Source organism: Sceloporus occidentalis, unplaced genomic scaffold (assembly GCF_023333645.1).
Source record: "Sceloporus occidentalis isolate IW3139 unplaced genomic scaffold, rSceOcc1.0.p SCAF_337, whole genome shotgun sequence".
NCBI lineage: Eukaryota > Metazoa > Chordata > Lepidosauria > Squamata > Phrynosomatidae > Sceloporus > Sceloporus occidentalis.
Window position 1 is genome coordinate 99,932 of NW_028317317.1, and position 21,600 is coordinate 121,531.

Genomic DNA, 21,600 nt, shown 5'->3' on the forward strand with positions numbered 1-21,600 from the left:
TGTAATGTGTTATCAGGACTGGTCAGACAGCGGCGGGTGTGTATGTAATGTGTTATCAGGACTGGTCAGACAGCGGCGGGTGTGCATGTAATGTGTTATCAGGACTGGTCAGACAGCGGCGGGTGTGCATGTAATGTGTTATCAGGACTGGTCAGACAGCGGCGGGTGTGCATGTAGTGTGTTATCAGGACTGGTCATACAGCGGCGGGTGTGCATGTAGTGTGTTATCAGGACTGGTCAGACAGCGGCGGGTGTGCATGTAGTGTGTTATCAGGACTGGTCAGACAGCGGCGGGTGTGCATGTAGTGTGTTATCAGGACTGGTCAGACAGCGGCGGGTGTGCATGTAATGTGTTATCAGGACTGGTCAGACAGCGGCGGGTGTGCATGTAATGTGTTATCAGGACTGGTCAGACAGCGGCGGGTGTGCATGTAGTGTGTTATCAGGACTGGTCAGACAGCGGCGGGTGTGCATGTAATGTGTTATCAGGACTGGTCAGACAGCGGCGGGTGTGCATGTAGTGTGTTATCAGGACTGGTCAGACAGCGGCGGGTGTGCATGTAATGTGTTATCAGGACTGGTCAGACAGCGGCGGGTGTGCATGTAATGTGTTATCAGGACTGGTCAGACAGCGGCGGGTGTGCATGTAGTGTGTTATCAGGACTGGTCAGACAGCGGCGGGTGTGCATGTAGTGTTATCAGGACTGGTCAGACAGCGGCGGGTGTGCATGTAATGTGTTATCAGGACTGGTCAGACAGCGGCGGGTGTGCATGTAATGTGTTATCAGGACTGGTCAGACAGCGGCGGGTGTGCATGTAATGTGTTATCAGGACTGGTCAGACAGCGGCGGGTGTGCATGTAGTGTGTTATCAGGACTGGTCAGACAGCGGCGGGTGTGCATGTAGTGTGTTATCAGGACTGGTCAGACAGCGGCGGGTGTGCATGTAGTGTGTTATCAGGACTGGTCAGACAGAGGCGGGTGTGCATGTAGTGTGTTATCAGGACTGGTCAGACAGCGGCGGGTGTGCATGTAATGTGTTATCAGGACTGGTCAGACAGCGGCGGGTGTGCATGTAATGTGTTATCAGGACTGGTCAGACACGGCGGGTGTGCATGTAGTGTGTTATCAGGACTGGTCAGACAGCGGCGGGTGTGCATGTAATGTGTTATCAGGACTGGTCAGACAGCGGCGGGTGTGCATGTAGTGTGTTATCAGGACTGGTCAGACAGCGGCGGGTGTGCATGTAGTGTGTTATCAGGACTGGTCAGACAGCGGCGGGTGTGCATGTAATGTGTTATCAGGACTGGTCAGACAGCGGCGGGTGTGCATGTAGTGTGTTATCAGGACTGGTCAGACAGCGGCAGGTGTGCATGTAGTGTGTTATCAGGACTGGTCAGACAGCGGCGGGTGTGCATGTAGTGTGTTATCAGGACTGGTCAGACAGCGGCGGGTGTGCATGTAATGTGTTATCAGGACTGGTCAGACAGCGGCGGGTGTGCATGTAGTGTGTTATCAGGACTGGTCAGACAGCGGCGGGTGTGCATGTAGTGTGTTATCAGGACTGGTCAGACAGCGGCGGGTGTGCATGTAGTGTGTTATCAGGACTGGTCAGACAGCGGCGGGTGTGCATGTAATGTGTTATCAGGACTGGTCAGACAGCGGCGGGTGTGCATGTAATGTGTTATCAGGACTGGTCAGACAGCGGCGGGTGTGCATGTAATGTGTTATCAGGACTGGTCAGACAGCGGCGGGTGTGCATGTAATGTGTTATCAGGACTGGTCAGACAGCGGCGGGTGTGCATGTAGTGTGTTATCAGGACTGGTCAGACAGCGGCGGGTGTGCATGTAGTGTGTTATCAGGACTGGTCAGACAGCGGCGGGTGTGCATGTAGTGTGTTATCAGGACTGGTCAGACAGCGGCGGGTGTGCATGTAATGTGTTATCAGGACTGGTCAGACAGCGGCGGGTGTGCATGTAATGTGTTATCAGGACTGGTCAGACAGCGGCGGGTGTGCATGTAATGTGTTATCAGGACTGGTCAGACAGCGGCGGGTGTGCATGTAATGTGTTATCAGGACTGGTCAGACGTACTAACGGTCTGTTGTTTCTCCGTAGGCCGGAAGTTCATCATCGCCAACGCCCGCGTGGAGAACTGCGCCGTGATTTACTGCAACGATGGTTTCTGCTCCATGTGCGGTTACACGCGTGCCGAGGTCATGCAGAGGCCCTGCACCTGCGACTTCCTGTACGGACCGCGAACGACGTCCAGCGCAGTGTCCCAGATCGCGCAGGCGCTGTTGGGATCCGAGGAGCGGAAGGTGGAGATCGCGTTCTACCGCAAGGACGGTGAGTGCAGAAACCTTTCACAAAGGCGGGGAGCCAGGAGCGGCCCCTGAGGCCCCCGATGTGCTGGAAAGCCAAGCCCCTCTGAGTATGTGCGGAGTCCGCAGAGGGGTCCTGCTGATTCTGAGGCAGCCTGTCTCACCCCTGCCGGACCCTGTGAGTGATGGGATTGGGGGATGGGTTGGGTGCTCATTGAATTGAGGTTATATATAAAGTTCTGTGTGTTTGTAAATAAAGTTCTTGTTTTACTGTGAATGGTGGTCTGACTGACCCGTGGAGAGCAGGAGCTCCGTATGAGGGACCGACCGGTGATTCCTCAGCCCTCAAAACAGGGGTCCCAGCCTTGGGGACGGTGACCCTGTAACAAGGGGTATTACTGTATACAGCGCCGGGGGCTATTATCCTAGGAATTAGGGTCCCTCCATGGTGTTTAAATAGCTGCCATGTTTTTGCCTCTGGGTTATTATGGGATGTTACAGGACTGGCAGCCTTCAAGGTGAACAAAAGGCTTCTATTTATAACCCTGTTCCCGTTTGGAGGATTTATGGCCGCTCTCTGCGGGAAGGTAGACGGGGGAGGGGGATGGGAGCTCTGCAGAGCTGTAGAGTGATAACAAGTAGCAAGCTGGGGGCATTGAACACCTTGTAGCTCTCATTGGTGTAACAGGTTGTTGACACGTTTTGTGGTCCCACAGGCAGTGGCGACTCTAGAAACAATATATAGGGGGGGCACACAAGATATCACATTCAAACTGGGGGGGCATTAATAATTTCCAAAAATAATGTGCTATGGAATTCTACTTTTGTTATTGGGCTAAAATAATACGTGATCATTCAACATGGGAAGCCTGACGCCACAATTGTAGTGCAACTAATCCTTGAAATAAATATTATAACACAATAAATAACTTTTCCACTAAATGATTTCAGGGCCTTGAACGTTTTGTCCCCTGAAGTCACTACAACTTCAGGAGGGCATTTTATCTCTGGATAAATATAAATTAAATAATTCCTACTGTAAGTTAAGTGCCAGGAACAGATGACCAAACACACACACCAACACAGGCTCTGCCACACCAACACCCAGACACACACACCAACACAGGCTCTGCCACACCAACACCCAGACACACACACCAACACAGGCTCTGTCACACCAACACCCAGACACACACACCAGGACAGGCTCTGACACACCGACACCCAGACACACACACCAGGACAGGCTCTGACACACCAACACCCAGACACACACACCAACACAGGCTCTGTCACACCAACACCCAGACACACACACCAGGACAGGCTCTGACACACCGACACCCAGACACACACACCAGGACAGGCTCTGCCACACCGACAACCAAAAACACACACACACACACATCAGGACAGGCTCTGCCACACCCACATCCAAACACACACACACACACCAGGACAGGCTCTGACACACTGACACCCAGACACACACACCAACACAGGCTCTGTCACACCAACACTCAGACACACACACCAACACAGGCTCTGTCACATCAACACTCAGACACACACATACCAGGACAGGCTCTGCGACACCGACAACCAAACATACACACACACACCAGGACAGGCTCTGCCACACAGACACCCACACACATCAGGACAGGCTCTTCCACACCCACATCCAAACACACACACACACCAGGACAGGCTCTGCCACACAGACACCCACACACATCAGGACAGGCTTTGCCACATCCAAACACACACACACCAGGACAGGCTCTGCCACACAGACACCCACACACACCAGGACAGGCTCTGCCACACTGACAACTGAACACACACATCAGGGCAGGCTCTTCCACACCCACATCCAAACACACACACACACACAGACAGGCTCTGACACACTGACACCCAAACACACACCCTAGGACAGGCTCTGCCACACTGACAACTTAACACACACCAACACAGGCTCTGTCACACCAACACCCAGACACACACACCAACACAGGCTCTGTCACACCGACACCCAGACGCACACACCAGGACAGGCTCTGCCACACCGACACCCAGACACACACACCAGGACAGGCTCTGCCACACCGACACCCAGACACACACACCAGGACAGGCTCTGCCACACCGACAACCAAAAACACACACACACATCAGGACAGGCTCTGCCACACCCACATCCAAACACACACACACACCAACACAGGCTCTGACACACTGACACCCAGACACACACACCAACACAGGCTCTGTCACACCAACACTCAGACACACACACCAACACAGGCTCTGTCACATCAACACTCAGACACACACATACCAGGACAGGCTCTTCCACACCCACATCCAAACACACACACACACCAGGACAGGCTCTGCCACACAGACACCCACACACATCAGGACAGGCTTTGCCACATCCAAACACACACACACACACCAGGACAGGCTCTGCCACACAGACACCCACACACACCAGGACAGGCTCTGCCACACTGACAACTGAACACACACATCAGGGCAGGCTCTTCCACACCCACATCCAAACACACACACACACACAGACAGGCTCTGACACACTGACACCCAAACACACACCCTAGGACAGGCTCTGCCACACTGACAACTTAACACACACCAGGACAGGCTCTGCCACACCAACACCTATACACACACACCCGAGGACAGGCTCTGCTACACTGATAACCAAAAACACACAAACAGCAGGACACAATCCACGTCACAGACGTCTGTATCAGGATGGATTTTTCACACTGCATTGTCGTTTATACCCCCCTTAGTGTTTTTGCCCCTGCTGCCCATATATATTAATATTAGCCCCAGTTGCCGATAGCAGGTATAGATCAACACATTAACACACAAACCAAGCTTTGCATGGATAGATCAACTGAAATTCACCTGTGATCTCAGCACTGAAGGTATATATCAAATAAACAGAATCAGACATACAAATCCTGTATTTGCAGGTATACAATAGTATATGAAACGTAGCATCGCAGGTATAGATCAAATAAATACATGGAAACAGCATTGCAGGTATTAATCAACTGAATAAGACATACAAACACTGTATTTGCAGGTACACATAAATAATGTATGGAAATATATAGATATGGATCTACAGAATAACGCAAAAACCCAGCTTTGCAGGTATAGATCAATTGGAATTCACATAAAAACACGGCATTAAAGGTATATTTAAAACCCCCTAAATTACAGGCATAGATCACAGGTTGCACCCCAAAGCCGGCCCTGCCGTCCACACTGCCCACACAGCAATCACACTCCTATCATACCCAGGCAACCAGTAAATGCTGGTACCTAGGCATGATGGGACTGTGCTTGCTGTGATTGCTGTTAGCAATCACACTCCTATCATGCCAGGTCAGCCAGTACATGCTGGTACAGGGTGGCTGTAAGTGATGTGCAGACCCCATACTGCTGGCAGCATCAATACACAAGGGGGGCAGCTAGCTAGGTTTTAGCATGTACTGGCTGACTTGGCATGATAGGAGTGTGATTGCTAACAGCAATCAAAGTCCCATCATGCCTAGGTTCCAGCACTTACACATCCAACCAGTAAATGCTGAAACCTGGGCATGATGGGACTGTGATTGCTGTTAGCAATCACACTCCTATCATGCCAAGTCAGCCAGTACATGCTGGTACAGGATGGCTGTAAGTGATGTGCAGACCCCATACTGCTGGCAGCATCCATAGACAAGGGGGGCAGCTAGCTAGGTTTCAGCATGTACTGGCTGACTTGGCATGATAGGAGTTTGATTGCTAATAGCAATCAAAGTCCCATCATGCCTAGGTTCCAGCACTTACACATCCAACCAGTAAATGCTGAAACCTAGGGATGATGGGACTGTGATTGCTGTTAGCAATCACACTCCTATCATGCCAAGTCAGCCAGTACATGCTGGTACAGGATGGCTGTAAGTGATGTGCAGACCCCATACTGCTGGCAGCATCCATAGACAAGGGGGGCAGCTAGCTAGGTTTCATCATGTACTGGCTGACTTGGCATGATAGGAGTGTGATTGCTAACAGCAATCACAGTCCCATCATGCCTAGGTTCCAGCACTTACACATCCATGCTATCACACACTTCATTCACAGATTCATTCCCTCAATCATACATTCTCATTCAAACTCCCTCCCCACCCCCTTACCTGCACTGCAGCTCCTTGATGCCGCTCACAGACTTCAGCAGAGGGCGCGGCCTCCCTCTGCGTTCTCTGGTAAAGCACAGAGGAAGCGGGACTGGAGCAGAGTCATGTGATGTCAAGTGAACTCTGCTAGGTTCCGCTTCCTCTTTGCAGTACAGAAGACCCTCCCACAGGTAAGTAGCCGGGCTCGAGGTGCGGCCCGCGTAAGGTCGGTTGCCTTGGCTGCCGATCTTACTCGGGCCGCACCCTCTCTCTCCTCCGCGTTTAAAAATAAATAAAAAAAAAGAAAGAAAGACGGGATCCAAATTTAGCAGGGGGGCAACAGGGGGGGCAAAGATTAACCTAGGGGGGGCAATTGCCCCCCCTTGCCCCCCTGTAGCGACGCCACTGCCCACAGGGAATAGGTTTTTGGCTGCTGGATATGTGGGTGTCGGATATGTCGGTGCCGGGATGTCGGATATGTCGGTGCCGGGATGTCGGTTATGTCGGTGCCGGGATGTCGGATATGTCGGTGCCGGGATGTCGGATATGTAGGTGCCGGGATGTCGGATATGTCGGTATCGTGATGTCGGATATGTGGGTGCCGGGATATCGGTTATGTCGATGCCGGGATGTCAGTGCCGGGATGTCGGATATGTAGGTGCCGGGATGTCGGATATGTGGGTGCCGGGATGTCGGTGCCGGGATGTCTGTGCCGGGATGTCGGATATGTCGGTGCCGGGATGTCGGATATGTCGGTGCCGGGATGTCGGATATGTAGGTGCCGGGATGTCGGATATGTGGGTGCCGGGATGTCGGTGCCGGGATGTCTGTGCCGGGATGTCGGATATGTCGGTGCCGGGATGTCGGATATGTCGGTGCCGGGATGTCGGATATGTCGGTGCCGGGATGTCGGATATGTCGGTGCCGGGATGTCGGTGCCGGGATGTCGGATATGTTGGTGCCGGGATGTCGGATATGTCGGTGCCGGGATGTCGGTGCCGGGATGTCGGATATGTCGGTGCCGCGATGTCGGATATGTCGGTGCCGGGATGTCGGATATGTCGGTGCCGGGATGTCGGATATGTCGGTGCCGCGATGTCGGAGCCGCGATGTCGGATATGTCGGTGCCGGGATGTCGGATATGTCGGTGCTGGGATGTCGAATTAGAGTTCCGCGACTCCAGTTAACCTGCCCCTGTCACAGTTCTCCCCCTTGACCAAGGGTCCGGCAGACCAGGATCCACACGGGTCTGCTGCAGGCTGTCCGAGTGGACAAAGTTCAAATGTGCAGGACTTAGTTCATGGCCCCCTTGGTCAGAAGCATCCAGAGATGGTGGGCCGGGGCAATGGTTGCCCAAAAATATAGTCAGCGGTCCTCCATGAATTGGAGGACGGTCCCAGCTCAGCCGGGGCCTGAGGCAGCTGCGGGGCACTCGGGGAACCTGGGAAACACGTAGAGGTAGGAAGAGGGGCCTCTACTGGGACACTGGAGGGACCTCGGGGACGCTCCGGGACCGGTACCGGGGTCAGTACATTTTATACACTGATTTCAGATTTAATAATAGGTTTATAATATACATACAGTCGTTACCGGAGATGAGCAGTCTCAGAGAATTAACCCCTCTATTACCAGAAGATGAGCAGTTTTAGAGAATTAACCCCTTTATTACTAGATATTACACACACAGTGGGTTTCTTACTTGGTGCAGGCTGCAGATTACACTGAGTGCCATATGAAGCAAGCACTCAGCCAATCGGGAGAGGCTTCCAAACTCTTAGCCAATCAGCAGCCTGAACTATGTTCACACAGCGCTCTCATTCCAGGCCAATGCATTGTAACAGCGCTACGGAATCTGCTGGCGCTATATAAATAAATGTAGCTTTATCCCAGATCTCTGGGGGGTACAGAAGCCTTGGAGGGCCATTTACAGTGCGAGGGATGGGGAGGAAAGTCTGAGGGGTTAATGTGCCGGGCCGGCGGATTACTGCAGAACGCGGCCTCTAATCCGCTGCGCGTGAGATTTCCAGGGTTTAACGGTTTAATATGGAAGGAAAGGTCACGCCGCGGCATTACCGAGCGAGAGGAGGAGGGGGCAGAGAGGGCGAGGAGGGCAGAAAGCAAGAGAGAGAGAAGGGAAGATACATAGAGATATATAATGTATAGATAAATCAGTGACCGGCCCCTGTATAATGTATAGATAAATCAGTGACCGGCCCCTGTATAATGTATAGATAAATCAGTGACCGGCCCCTGTATAATGTATAGATAAATCAGTGACCGGCCCCTGTATAATGTGTAGATAAATCAGTGACCGGCCCCCTGTATAATGTATAGGTAAATCAGTGACCGGCCCCCTGTATAATGTATAGTTGGATCAGAGTTGTACCTCAAATGATAAATGCCCCGGTGCCAGGTACCCCATTCCCCCGTTCCCACCCCCCCTCCAGCCAGGCATTGAGAGCAGAGCAGCCCCAGCCCCTCCTCCCATACCCTGGGCTGTACCCGGAGGGGTCGTTAGTCAGGGGGTGGTCTATATCTGCGGGTTTGGGGGGCCACACAGCAGCTTCTCACAAGCCCCATCTGAGAAGTCTGTGGGGAGGATGAGTGAAGAAGGAGCGCTATCTTTTTCTTGTGTTTTTTGGTATTTTTAGTAGTGAGCAGCTAGAAATTGGTATACTTATTCCTCCCCATAAAGTGTGAACTATTTCTAATAATCTCATCCTTTTGATCATTTAAACTTTTTCATGTGCAGCAATTTGAAAGCTTGAATTTGTCGGCCCCCGCGGCATTGGCGACCTGGTGGTCCGTCGCTGTCCTGCTCTGCCCCCCCCCGTCTGTTATCTCTCCGGGGCTATTTTTACCGGAGGCCAGAAAATGTTTTTGCGCGTCGGCCTGAGATAAGGAGCAGCTATTCTGTGCTGCGATGGTCCTGAGTCCTAATTGCCCCCAACACGTTATCTGCCCCCTCCCCGTATAACTGGGATCCAGTAGCTTCGGGACGTGCCCCGAGCAAACAGTAAATGACCCCTCTATAGGGCAATAAATAAGAGATCCCTCAATATTACCCCACACGGGGGGTAAGGAGAAGTCCCGGCTCCCGGGTTATCAGATTCCGGTGATTGTGACCTGGGAGCAGGCGGGGGCTCCTAGAGGCCCGGGGGTGGGGTATCAGGAGAGCATGTACCGTGTACGATCCCCCTCAACCGGCCCATTTACCCCCTGACCGGCCCATTTACCCCCTGACGGGCCCATTTACCTCCTGACCGGCCCTTAAACCCCCTAACTGGCCCATTTACCCCCAGACCGGGCCAATGAACCCCCTAACCGGCCCATTTGTCCCTAACGGTCCATTTACCCTCCCACGGCTTCTGTTTGCCAATTGGTGTAATTGTTTGGGAGACGCCCAGTAAAAGTTCTCCTTCCTCCCTTCCAAAGTATAATCATCAACTTCACAGCAGGGGAGAGATAACTTATTGGGGAAGAATAAGCCTGAGAACAGGAAGTTAAGATGACGTTTGTGGGAAACGTGGCAGATCTGCTTATGTGTGCCGGAATTCCAAATGTCAGTTTCAGTTGTAATTAAGAGGCAAGTGGCCGGTGGCTGCGATGTAACTCGAGTCGGATACGTATCTTAGAGGTCAGCAGACGATCGAAGGCCCGGAAGACTTCATGCCAGCTCTGCGTATCTGGCGGGTTGGCACGTCAGGGTTTTGGGCCCCTGGGTGGCCGGGGCCCTGCAATGCGCCAGGAGGTGGCTTGGCAGAGGTGATGCGGGATGATGTCACTGATGGATCGATGTCAGAACATTTGTAGGACGGTTCAGGCTCCCGGCGGTCAGCTGGCGTTTATTGCCCCAGAGCCACCGCGATTCTGAGAGCCAAGGACTCACTCGCTTTACAGACATCCTCTCTATCCTCCCGTATCGCTCCCCCCCCTCTATCCTCCCGTATCGCTCCCCCCTCTATCCTCCCGTATCGCTCCCCCCCTCTATCCTCCCGTATCGCTCCCCCCCTCTATCCTCCCGTATCGCTCCCCCCTCTATCCTCCCGTATCGCTCCCCCCTCTCTATCCTCCCGTATCGCTCCCCCCCTCTCTATCCTCCCGTATCGCTCCCCCCTCTCTATCCTCCCGTATCGCTCCCCCCTCTCTATCCTCCCGTATCGCTCCCCCTCTCTATCCTCCCGTATCGCTCCCCCTCTCTATCCTCCCGTATCGCGTCCCCTCTCTGTCCTCCCGCGTCGCGTCCCCTCTCTGTCCTCCCGCGTCGCGCCCCCTCTCTGTCCTCCCGCGTCGCGCCCCCTCTCTGTCCTCCCGCGTCGCGTCCCCTCTCTATCCTCCCGCATCGCGTCCCCTCTCTGTCCTCCCGCATTGCTCCCCCTCTCTTATCCTCCCTTATCGCTCCCCCCTCTCTATCCTCCCGCGTCGCGTCCCCTCTCTATCCTCCTGCGTCGCGTCCCCTCTCTATTCTCCCGCATCGCCCCCCCCTCTATCCTCCCGCATCGCTCCCCCCTCTCTATCCTCCCGCATCGCTCCCCCAGTGTTAGACTCGTCCCCCGTACTACAAGTGTTGTAATTGCACGACTAGGGCAGGAAACAGGGCGAGGTGCGGGGTATCTGTACATTTTAGTGTGGCCCTCTTTCAAATGCATGAGGAGATTTGGCAGATGCCTTTGTCCCTGCTGCCCTACGCCCTCCAGCTGCCCTGCACCCCCTCCGCTGCCCTGACCCCCCCGCCCCCCCCTCTCTATCCTCCCGTATCGCTCCCCCTCTCTATCCTCCCGTATCGCTCCCCCTCTCTATCCTCCCGTATCGCTCCCCCCTCTCTGTCCTCCCGCGTTGCGTCCCCTCTCTGTCCTCCCGCGTCGCGTCCCCTCTCTGTCCTCCCGCGTCGCGTCCCCTCTCTATCCTCCCGCGTTGCGTCCCCTCTCTGTCCTCCCGCATAGCTCCCCCTCTCTTATCCTCCCTTATCGCTCCCCCTCTCTATCCTCCCGCGTCGCGTCCCCTCTCTATCCTCCCGCGTCGCGTCCCCTCTCTATTCTCCCGCATCGCTCCCCCCTCTCTATCCTCCCGCATCGCTCCCCCCTCTCTATCCTCCTGCGTCGCGTCCCCTCTCTATCCTCCCGCATCGCTCCCCCCTCTCTATCCTCCCACGTCGCGTCCCCTCTCTATCCTCCCGCATCGCTCCCCCCTCTCTATCCTCCCGCGTCGCGTCCCCTCTCTGTCCTCCCGCGTCGCGTCCCCTCTCTGTCCTCCCGCATTGCTCCCCCTCTCTTATCCTCCCTTATCGCTCCCCCCTCTCTGTCCTCCCGCGTCGCGTCCCCTCTCTGTCCTCCCGCGTCGCGTCCCCTCTCTGTCCTCCCGCGTCGCGTCCCCTCTCTGTCTTCCCGCTTTGCTCCCCCTCTCTTATCCTCCCTTATCGCACCCCCCTCTCTTTCCTCCCGCGTCGAGTCCCCTCTCTGTCCTCCCGCGTCGCGTCCCCTCTCTGTCCTCCCGCGTCGCGTCCCCTCTCTGTCCTCCCGCGTCGCGTCCCCTCTCTATCCTCCCGCATCGCTCCCCCCTCTCTATCCTCCCGCGTCGCGTCCCCTCTCTGTCCTCCCGCGTCGCGTCCCCTCTCTGTCCTCCCGCATCGCTCCCCCTCTCTATCCTCCCGCATCGCTCCCCCCTCTCTATCCTCCCGTGTCGCGTCCCCTCTCTGTCCTCCCGCATCGCTCCCCCCTCTCTATCCTCCCGCATCGCTCCCCCCTCTCTATCCTCCCGCGTCGCGTCCCCTCTCTGTCCTCCCGCATCGCGTCCCCTCTCTGTCCTCCCGCATCGCGTCCCCTCTCTGTCCTCCCGCGTCGCGTCCCCTCTCTATCCTCCCGCGTTGCGTCCCCTCTCTGTCCTCCCGCATTGCTCCCCCTCTCTTATCCTCCCTTATCGCTCCCCCCTCTCTATCCTCCCGCGTCGTGTCCCCTCTCTATCCTCCCGCGTCGCGTCCCCTCTCTATCCTCCCGCGTCGCGTCCCCTCTCTATTCTCCCGCATCGCTCCCCCCTCTCTATCCTCCCGCATCGCTCCCCCCTCTCTATCCTCCTGCGTCACGTCCCCTCTCTATCCTCCCGCATCGCTCCCCCCTCTCTATCCTCCCGCGTCGCGTCCCCTCTCTATCCTCCCGCATCGCTCCCCCCTCTCTATCCTCCCGCATCGCTCCCCCCTCTCTATCCTCCCGCGTCGCGTCCCCTCTCTGTCCTCCCGCATTGCTCCCCCTCTCTTATCCTCCCTTATCGCTCCCCCCTCTCTATCCTCCCGCATCGCTCCCCCCTCTCTTTCCTCCCGCGTCGAGTCCCCTCTCTGTCCTCCCGCGTCACGTCCCCTCTCTGTCCTCCCGCGTCGCGTCCCCTCTCTATCCTCCCGCATCGCTCCCACCTCTCTATCCTCCCACATCGCTCCCCCCTCTCTATCCTCCCGCATCGCTCCCCCCTCTCTATCCTCCCGCATCGCGTCCCCTCTCTATCCTCCCGCGTCGCTCCCCCCTCTCTATCCTCCTGCGTCGCGTCCCCTCTCTATCCTCCCGCATCGCTCCCCCCTCTCTGTCCTCCTGCGTCGCGTCCCCTCTCTGTCCTCCCGCGTCGCATCCCCTCTCTGTCCTCCCGCGTCGCGTCCCCTCTCTTATCCTCCCTTATCGCTCCCCCCCTCTCTGTCCTCCCGCGTCGAGTCCCCTCTCTGTCCTCTCGCGACGCGTCCCCTCTCTGTCCTCCCACGTCGCGTCCCCTCTCTATCCTCCCGCATCGCTCCCCCCTCTCTATCCTCCCGCGTCGCGTCCCCTCTCTGTCCTCCCGCTTTGCTCCCCCCTCTCTGTCCTCCCACATCGCCCCCCCCTCGCTGTCTTTCTCTGTGTCGCCGCGGTCTCTCCCAGTATCGCCGCGGTCTCTCCCTGTATCGCCGCGGTCTCTCGGTCTGGGTGCAGGAGACTCTCTTTGCACTAATTGGCTGATTGAAGCGGACGTGTCCCTATCTCTGCCGATTAGATAGCAGACGTGGCAGATACCGAGCGCAGATGCCTCCCGTGTCAGGAGGTGACGCTGCGACGAAGCAGAGAGGACCCCGGGGGCAGTTTACTGGTAGCCGGGGAATTAACCCTTTGTGAGGTTTGAGTCACTGTGCAGGAGACCCCCTTCTAGCGTCTTCACGTGTCTCAGTAACAGCCCACGCGTGTGCTCTACGCGGTCATGTGTCTCAGTAACAGCCCACGCATGTCCTCTGCTGCCCCGGCACCAGCAGCGACCCCGGTACCAGCAGCGACCCCGGTACCAACAGTGGCTCTATCTGAAAATGACTGCAGTTTCTCTACTGATCACACCTGTACCTGTAATACCTGAGCAGGGGCCCCTCGTCTGTACCTGTAATACCTGAGCAGGGGCCCCTCGTCTGTACCTGTAATACCTGAGCAGTGACCCTTTCCCCTGCGCTCCGGTATGGAGTGTTTTACTATTCTGTCTGACCTATCGGATCCCTGCTTCACCTTTTGGTGACCTCACTGCCAACCGCAGCCATTCCCTGACTGTTTGGATACTGCGCCCCCATGTAACCCCGACAGAGACTGTCAGTGACAGTGTTAGACTCATCTCCCTAGTAACCCCGACAGAGACTGTCAGTGAAAGTGTTAGACTCATCCCCCTAGTAACCCCGACAGAAACCGTCAGTGACAGTGTTAGACTCATCTCCCTAGTAACCCCGACAGAAACTGTCAGTGAAAGTGTTAGACTCATCCCCCTAGTAACCCGACAGATACTGTCAGTGAAAGTGTTAGACTCATCCCCCTAGTAACCCCGACAGAAACCGTCAGTGACAGTGTTAGACTCATCTCCCTAGTAACCCCGACAGAAACTGTCAGTGAAAGTGTTAGACTCATCCCCCTAGTAACCCGACAGATACTGTCAGTGAAAGTGTTAGACTCATCCCCCTAGTAACCCGACAGATACTGTCAGTGACAGTGTTAGACTCATCCCCCTAGTAACCCGACAGATACTGTCAGTGACAGTGTTAGACTCATCCCCCTAGTAACCCGACAGATACTGTCAGTGACAGTGTTAGACTCGTCCCCCGTACTACAAGTGTTGTAATTGCACGACTAGGGCAGGAAACAGGGCGAGGTGCGGGGTATCTGTACATTTTAGTGTGGCCCTCTTTCAAATGCATGAGGAGATTTGGCAGATGCCTTTGTCCCTGCTGCCCTACGCCCTCCAGCTGCCCTGCACCCCCTCCGCTGCCCTGACCCCCCCCCCCCGCTGTTGCTCTGCACCCCCAGCTGCCCTGCGCCCCCTATTGTAGCCACCCTCCTCCAGCAGAGATGCTGCAACTTCCATCCTGTGATTCGGTGACACTTTTATGCCATGGTTTCCTGGGCAACACTGCCATCTAGTGCCGTTCGTGCTAATTACACCGCGATCGACAGCAGCGAGGGCCGGAGACAGGAAGCTTACAGGCCGCTGGGGGCTGACATGTTTCTTTGAATTTCCGTCATATACATTAGTATCGTGTATGTACTACAGTATAAAGTATGAAGTATATGTGCCGCCCCAGCAGACGCCCCGGGGTGTAAAATAACAACGTGACCCGCGGTGCAGAAACTCCCCAAATCCTCCCCAGAAGAGCGGAAGCCGTTATATCTGGGAAGGGGGGATGACTTCATATTAATGTCTCTGTATTTAGAATGTGATGTCATCAAAGCGTCCCAATATTGCCCCAGCTCACCGTCCGTCCCCTCGCCCCACCCCAGAGCCGCCACACACGGACCCCGTCAGCCATGTTTCCTGGACACATATAATTATCACGTTACTGGCTGGGGGGTAAAGTGCTGCCCCCTGCAGGGTGTGGGGGGTAGAACTGAGAAACTGATTCCCTTCCACGAGTTTATGCCCCCCCCCCACACCCTGCAGGGGACAGCACCGGCCTGGGCAGCAATGTGACAAAGTTCGGGTCACCTGGAAAACATGGCTGATGTGACCCCCCCCCAAGCTGCTTGAATTTGGGAAGTTATTTCACTAAAACCCAACAGAAAAGTAAATGGTGCGGCCCGCAGGCCCCGGGGGTTGTGTATCCGTGTCTGTAGCAGAGGGGCAGTTACTAGAGAGCGCTGCACGTGTCCCGCTCAACATCCAGAAATACCGCATCCATATTACCGGCCCTGCGGGGCGACGGCCGCTGTCAGGTCTGACCTCCGGCGTGTGTCCCGAGGGGCCGGTGATTTATCCGTGGTTTTGCTCGTGTCTCCGCAGGCAGCTGCTTTCTGTGCCTCGTGGACGTGGTTCCAGTGAAGAATGAAGATGGAGCCGTCATCATGTTCATCCTGAACTTTGAGGTGGTCATGGAGAAGGATCTCCTGGGATCTCCTAAGAAGGACTCCAACCACAGGATGCAGCCACACTGGTTCCCACCGGGTAAGAGTCGCACAGTGTGTATTCCGTGTCACCGCTTACCGGGCACAGTGTGTATTCCGTGTCACCGCTTACCGGGCACAGTGTGTATTCCGTGTCACCGCTTACCGGGCACAGTGTGTATTCCGTGTCACCGCTTACCGGGCACAGTGTGTATTCCGTGTCACCACTTACCGGGTACAGTGTGTATTCCGTGTCACCGCTTACCGGGCACAGTGTGTATTCCGTGTCACCGCTTACCGGGCACAGTGTGTATTCCGTGTCACCACTTACCGGGAACAGTGTGTATTCCGTGTCACCGCTTACCGGGCACAGTGTGTATTCCGTGTCACCGCTTACCGGGCACAGTGTGTATTCCGTGTCACCACTTACCGGGTACAGTGTGTATTCCGTGTCACCGCTTACCGGGCACAGTGTGTATTCCGTGTCACCACTTACCGGGTACAGTGTGTATTCCGTGTCACCGCTTACCGGGCACAGTGTGTATTCCGTGTCACCGCTTACCGGGTACAGTGTGTATTCCGTGTCACCGCTTACTGGGTACAGTGTGTATTCCGTGTCACCGCTTACTGGGTACAGTGTGTATTCCGTGTCACCGCTTACCGGGTACAGTGTGTATTCCGTGTCACCGCTTACCGGGCACAGTGTGTATTCCGTGTCACCGCTTACCGGGCACAGTGTGTATTCCGTGTCACCACTTACCGGGTACAGTGTGTATTCCGTGTCACCGCTTACCGGGCACAGTGTGTATTCCGTGTCACCACTTACCGGGTACAGTGTGTATTCCGTGTCACCGCTTACCGGGCACAGTGTGTATTCCGTGTCACCGCTTACCGGGTACAGTGTGTATTCCGTGTCACCGCTTACAGGGTACAGTGTGTATTCCGTGTCACCGCTTACCGGGTACAGTGTGTATTCCGTGTCACCGCTTACCGTGTACAGTGTGTATTCCGTGTCACCGCTTACCGGGTACAGTGTGTATTCCGTGTCACCGCTTACTGGGTACAGTGTGTATTCCGTGTCACCGCTTACCGGGTACAGTGTGTATTCCGTGTCACCACATACCGGGTACAGTGTGTATTCCGTGTCACCGGGTACAGTGTGTATTCTGTGTCACCAATTCCCGGGTACAGTATGTGTTACATGTCACCGGTTTCCAGTTACAGTGTGTATTCCGTGTCACCGCTTACCGGGTACAGTGTGTGTTCCGTGTCAACGGTTGCAGTGTGTGTTCTGTGTCACCGGTTGCCGGGTACAGTGTGTGTTCCGTGTCACCGGTTGCCGGGTACAGTGTGTGTTCTGTGTCACCGGTTGCCGGGTACAGTGTGTGTTCCGTGTCACCGGTTGCCGGGTACAGTGTGTGTTCCGTGTCACCGGGGTACAGTATGTGTTCCGTGTCACCGCTTACCGGGTACAGTATGTGTTCCGTGTCACCGCTTACCGGGTACAGTGTGTATTCCGTGTCACCTGGTACAGTGTGTATTCAGTGTCACCGGTTGCCGGGTGCAGTGTATGTTCTGTGTCACCGGTTGCCGGGTACAGTGTGTGTTCTGTGTCACCGGTTGCCGGGTACAGTGTGTGTTCCGTGTCACCGGTTGCCGGGTACAGTGTGTGTTCCGTGTCACCGGGGTACAGTATGTGTTCCGTGTCACCGCTTACCGGGTACAGTATGTGTTCCGTGTCACCGCTTACCGGGTACAGTGTGTATTCCGTGTCACCGGGTACAGTGTGTATTCAGTGTCACCGGTTGCCGTGTGCAGTGTGTGTTCTGTGTCACCGGTTGCCAGGTACACTGTGTGTTCTGTGTCACCGGTTGCCGGGTACAGTGTGTGTTCCGTGTCACCGGGGTACAGTATGTGTTCCGTGTCACCGCTTACCGGGTACAGTGTGTGTTCCGTGTCACCGGTTGCCGGGTACAGTATGTGTTCCGTGTTGCCGGGTACAGTATGTGTTCCGTGTAACCGGTTGCCGGGTACAGTGTGTGTTCCGTGTCACCGGTTGCCGGGTACAGTGTGTGTTCCGTGTTGCCGGGTACAGTGTGTGTTCCGTGTCACCGGTTGCCGGGTACAGTGTGTGTTCCGTGTTGCCGGGTACAGTGTGTGTTCCGTGTCACCGGTTGCCGGGTACAGTGTGTGTTCCGTGTCACCGGTTGCCGGGTACAGTGTGTGTTCCGTGTTGCCGGGTACAGTGTGTGTTCCGTGTCACCGGTTGCCGGGTACAGTGTGTGTTCCGTGTTGCCGGGTACAGTGTGTGTTCCGTGTCACCGGTTGCCGGGTACAGTGTGTGTTCCGTGTCACCGGTTGCCGGGTACAGTGTGTGTTCCGTGTCACCGGTTGCTGGGTACAGTGTGTGTTCCGTGTCACCGGTTGCCGGGTACAGTGTGTGTTCCGTGTCACCGGTTGCCGGGTACAGTGTGTGTTCCGTGTCACCGGTTGCCGGGTACAGTGTGTGTTCCGTGTTGCCGGGTACAGTGTGTGTTCCGTGTCACCGGTTGCCGGGTACAGTGTGTGTTCCGTGTTGCCGGGTACAGTGTGTGTTCCGTGTCACCGGTTGCCGGGTACAGTGTGTGTTCCGTGTCACCGGTTGCCGGGTACAGTGTGTGTTCCGTGTCACCGGTTGCTGGGTACAGTGTGTGTTCCGTGTCACCGGTTGCCGGGTACAGTGTGTGTTCCGTGTCACCGCGCCGTGGTTGGGTGGTTCTGATTTCTTTTCTTTGCCGCGCAGGTTGCAGAAAGTCATTTAAGCTGAAGTTGCCGGCGCTGCTTGCGTTAGCCGGCAGCAGACAGTCCCTTCCCCAGGAAGACCCCGACGTGGTTGTGGTGGATTTCTCTAAGCACAGCAACAACTCTGTGGTTTTGGAAGAAGTGACCGCGACGCCTGCGGACAACTGTGTGGCCCCGGGGCCGGAGGATGAGCAGGCGCTGATCAGCAGCGCGCAGCCCAAAGCGCTTCCCGAGGAGGATGACGGGCGAGAGCCTGCGGTGCATTCCTCGCCCCGGACTGACAAGGACCACCTCAACCTGGACGTGTCCTTCTCCAACTGCAGCCTGACGCGCAGCCGCTCCCGGGAGAGCTTCTACAGCATCCGCAGGGCCTCCTCCGTGGACGACATCGAGGCCATGAAAGTGGACCTGGACAAGAAGTTTCGGACCCGGAACTCCAGTACCGGTAAGAAGTCCGTCAGGTGGGCCCCCCCCGTGCGCCCGTCAGGTGGGCCCCCCCCGTGCGCCCGTCAGGTGGGCCCCCCCGCGCGCCCGTCAGGTGGGCCCCCCCCGCGCGCCCGTCAGGTGGGCCCCCCCCGCGCGCCCGTCAGGTGGGCCCCCCCGCGCGCCCGTCATATGTGCCCCCCCCGCACCACACGTTCTACACTTTAATAATCACTGGAGAATGCGCCTTTATCTGTAATCACGCAGCCGTCTGGATAAAGCCACTCACTGGATGAGACGCTCACATTAGACTGCCCCCTCCCTGCCCCCACCCTGCCCCTCCCTGGTGTTAGAGACACCTCTCCCCCCCCCCCCTGTCCAGGGTCTGAGTTTTTTCCTCGTTCTCAGGGGCCACGAACAACGTGAGAGTGAATCTCCTGAACTCCACGTCGGACTCGGACCTGATGAAGTATCGCGCCATCAGCAAGATTCCCCAAATCACCCTCAACTTTGTGGACTTCAAGGGAGAGACTTTTGTGACCTCGCCCTCCAGCGAGAAGGAGATCATCGCACCCACCAAGCTGAAGGACCGAACGCACAATGTCACCGAGAAGGTGACGCAGGTAGGACCATCCCCCGCGCAGTGCGGCCGAGCCCCCGGGCTGTACGAGAAAGCGCATGGAGGGGAGAGCTTCTTGGCCTGAAGGCTTACAATCCGTGCGAAGTCCCTCACGCATCACTGCAGCTGGAGACCCTCGCATCGCTCGTGTCTGGGGGGCATCAGGCTGTCGCGCGGCTGCGTCAGACTCTCTGATTTATGTCAGCAGGACGGGTCCTCTCGCCAGATGAGATAGCAATTCATTTCCCGTCAACACAGCCCAGATAACACACACGGGGCCACGGCCCAGATAACACACACGGGGCCACGGCCCAGATAACACTCACGGGGCCACGGCACAGATAACACACACGGGGCCACGGCACAGATAACACACACGGGGCCACGGCACAGATAACACACACGGGGCCACGGCACAGATAACACACACAGGGCCACGGCACAGATAACACACACGGGGCCACGGCACAGATAACACACACGGGGCCACGGCACAGATAACACACACACGGGGTCACGGCACAGATAACACACACGGGGCCACGGCACAGATAAGACACACACGGGGCCACGGCACAGATAACACACACAGGGGGCCACGGCACAGATAACACACACAGGGGGCCACGGCACAGATAACACACACACGGGGCCACGGCACAGATAACACACACACGGGGTCACGGCACAGATAACACACACAGGGGGCCACGGCACAGATAACACACAGGGGGCCACGGCACAGATAACACACACACGGGGCCACGGCACAGATAACACACACACGGGGTCACGGCACAGATAACACACACGGGGCCCTACTCAGACATTATGAGTACACGTACACAACAGGGGCCCCTGCTCAGATATTACAGGTACAGGGGAGGGGCCCGTGCTCTGATATTAAAGGTACAGGGGCGGGGCCCCTGCTCTGATATTAAAGGTACAGGGGAGGGGCCCCTGCTCAGATATTACAGGTACAGGGGAGGGGCCCCTGCTCAGATATTACAGGTACAGGGGAGGGGCCCCTGCTCAGATATTACAGGTACAGGGGAGGGGCCCCTGCTCAGATATTACAGGTACAGGGGAGGGGCCCCTGCTCAGATATTACAGGTACAGGGGAGGGGCCCCTGCTCAGATATTACAGGTACAGGGGAGGGGCCCCTGCTCAGATATTACAGGTACAGGGGAGGGGCCCCTGCTCAGATATTACAGGTACAGGGGAGGGGCCCCTGCTCAGATATTACAGGTACAGGGGAGGGGCCCCTGCTCAGATACATGAGATTTCATATTTGTAGAAAGTGGCATTTTAATCTTTTTATAGAAAGCCGGCTGCGTTTTTTTCCCTTATTTGGCTTCGCTTGGATTCCGGGATCACGAGTTGGGCTTTAATGTTGCAGCCGATCTCGTGGTCAGTCGCAGCGCTTAGACACGCAGAGATTGCAAGATGCAGGTGAGGGGTTGAGGGCCGGGGGCAATAACATGCGTGAGGGGTGCTTCACGGGGTAATCTGCATTAATTAAACAGAAAGCAGGTACCCCCAGCGGCAGGGGAAGAGTCACGGGGCTGGGGCAGTTCTAACGCTGGGGATAGAGGCTCCCCCGCCAGGCGCCCCTGTGCCATTGGTCATTTTGCGGGGAAGATAATGAGACCACGTGCTGACCGTGTGCATGGAATTCTGTGTTCAATACTCTGAATTCCCCCCCATGTGTCGCTGCCGGCTACGACACAGAAAGCAAAATAATTATTATAAATAATTGTAATTATATGTGTAAATATTGGGTATTTTGGTAATGTAGAAAAAGTGCTTTTTGTGTTTCTCCTGTTTTTTGTACGTTCTGCTCTCCCTTCTCCTTCCTGATAACTAATCGCGTGGCTCGTGTCTGGACGTCGCAC

General features: G+C 56.0%; 1 protein-coding gene across 1 annotated transcript in view; it reads left to right on the plus strand.

Moving 5' to 3' along the window:
* LOC149274295 (voltage-gated inwardly rectifying potassium channel KCNH2-like) overlaps positions 1-21,600 on the plus strand; it is a 77,016-nt gene that overhangs the window by 15,589 nt on the left and 39,827 nt on the right. Inside the window, exons 2-5 of the mRNA XM_089505658.1 lie at positions 2,118-2,348; positions 15,781-15,942; positions 18,664-19,107; positions 19,494-19,708. Of these exons, the coding sequence (XP_089361784.1) occupies positions 2,118-2,348; positions 15,781-15,942; positions 18,664-19,107; positions 19,494-19,708 (1,052 nt within the window). The remainder of the gene's footprint in view (positions 1-2,117; positions 2,349-15,780; positions 15,943-18,663; positions 19,108-19,493; positions 19,709-21,600) is intronic.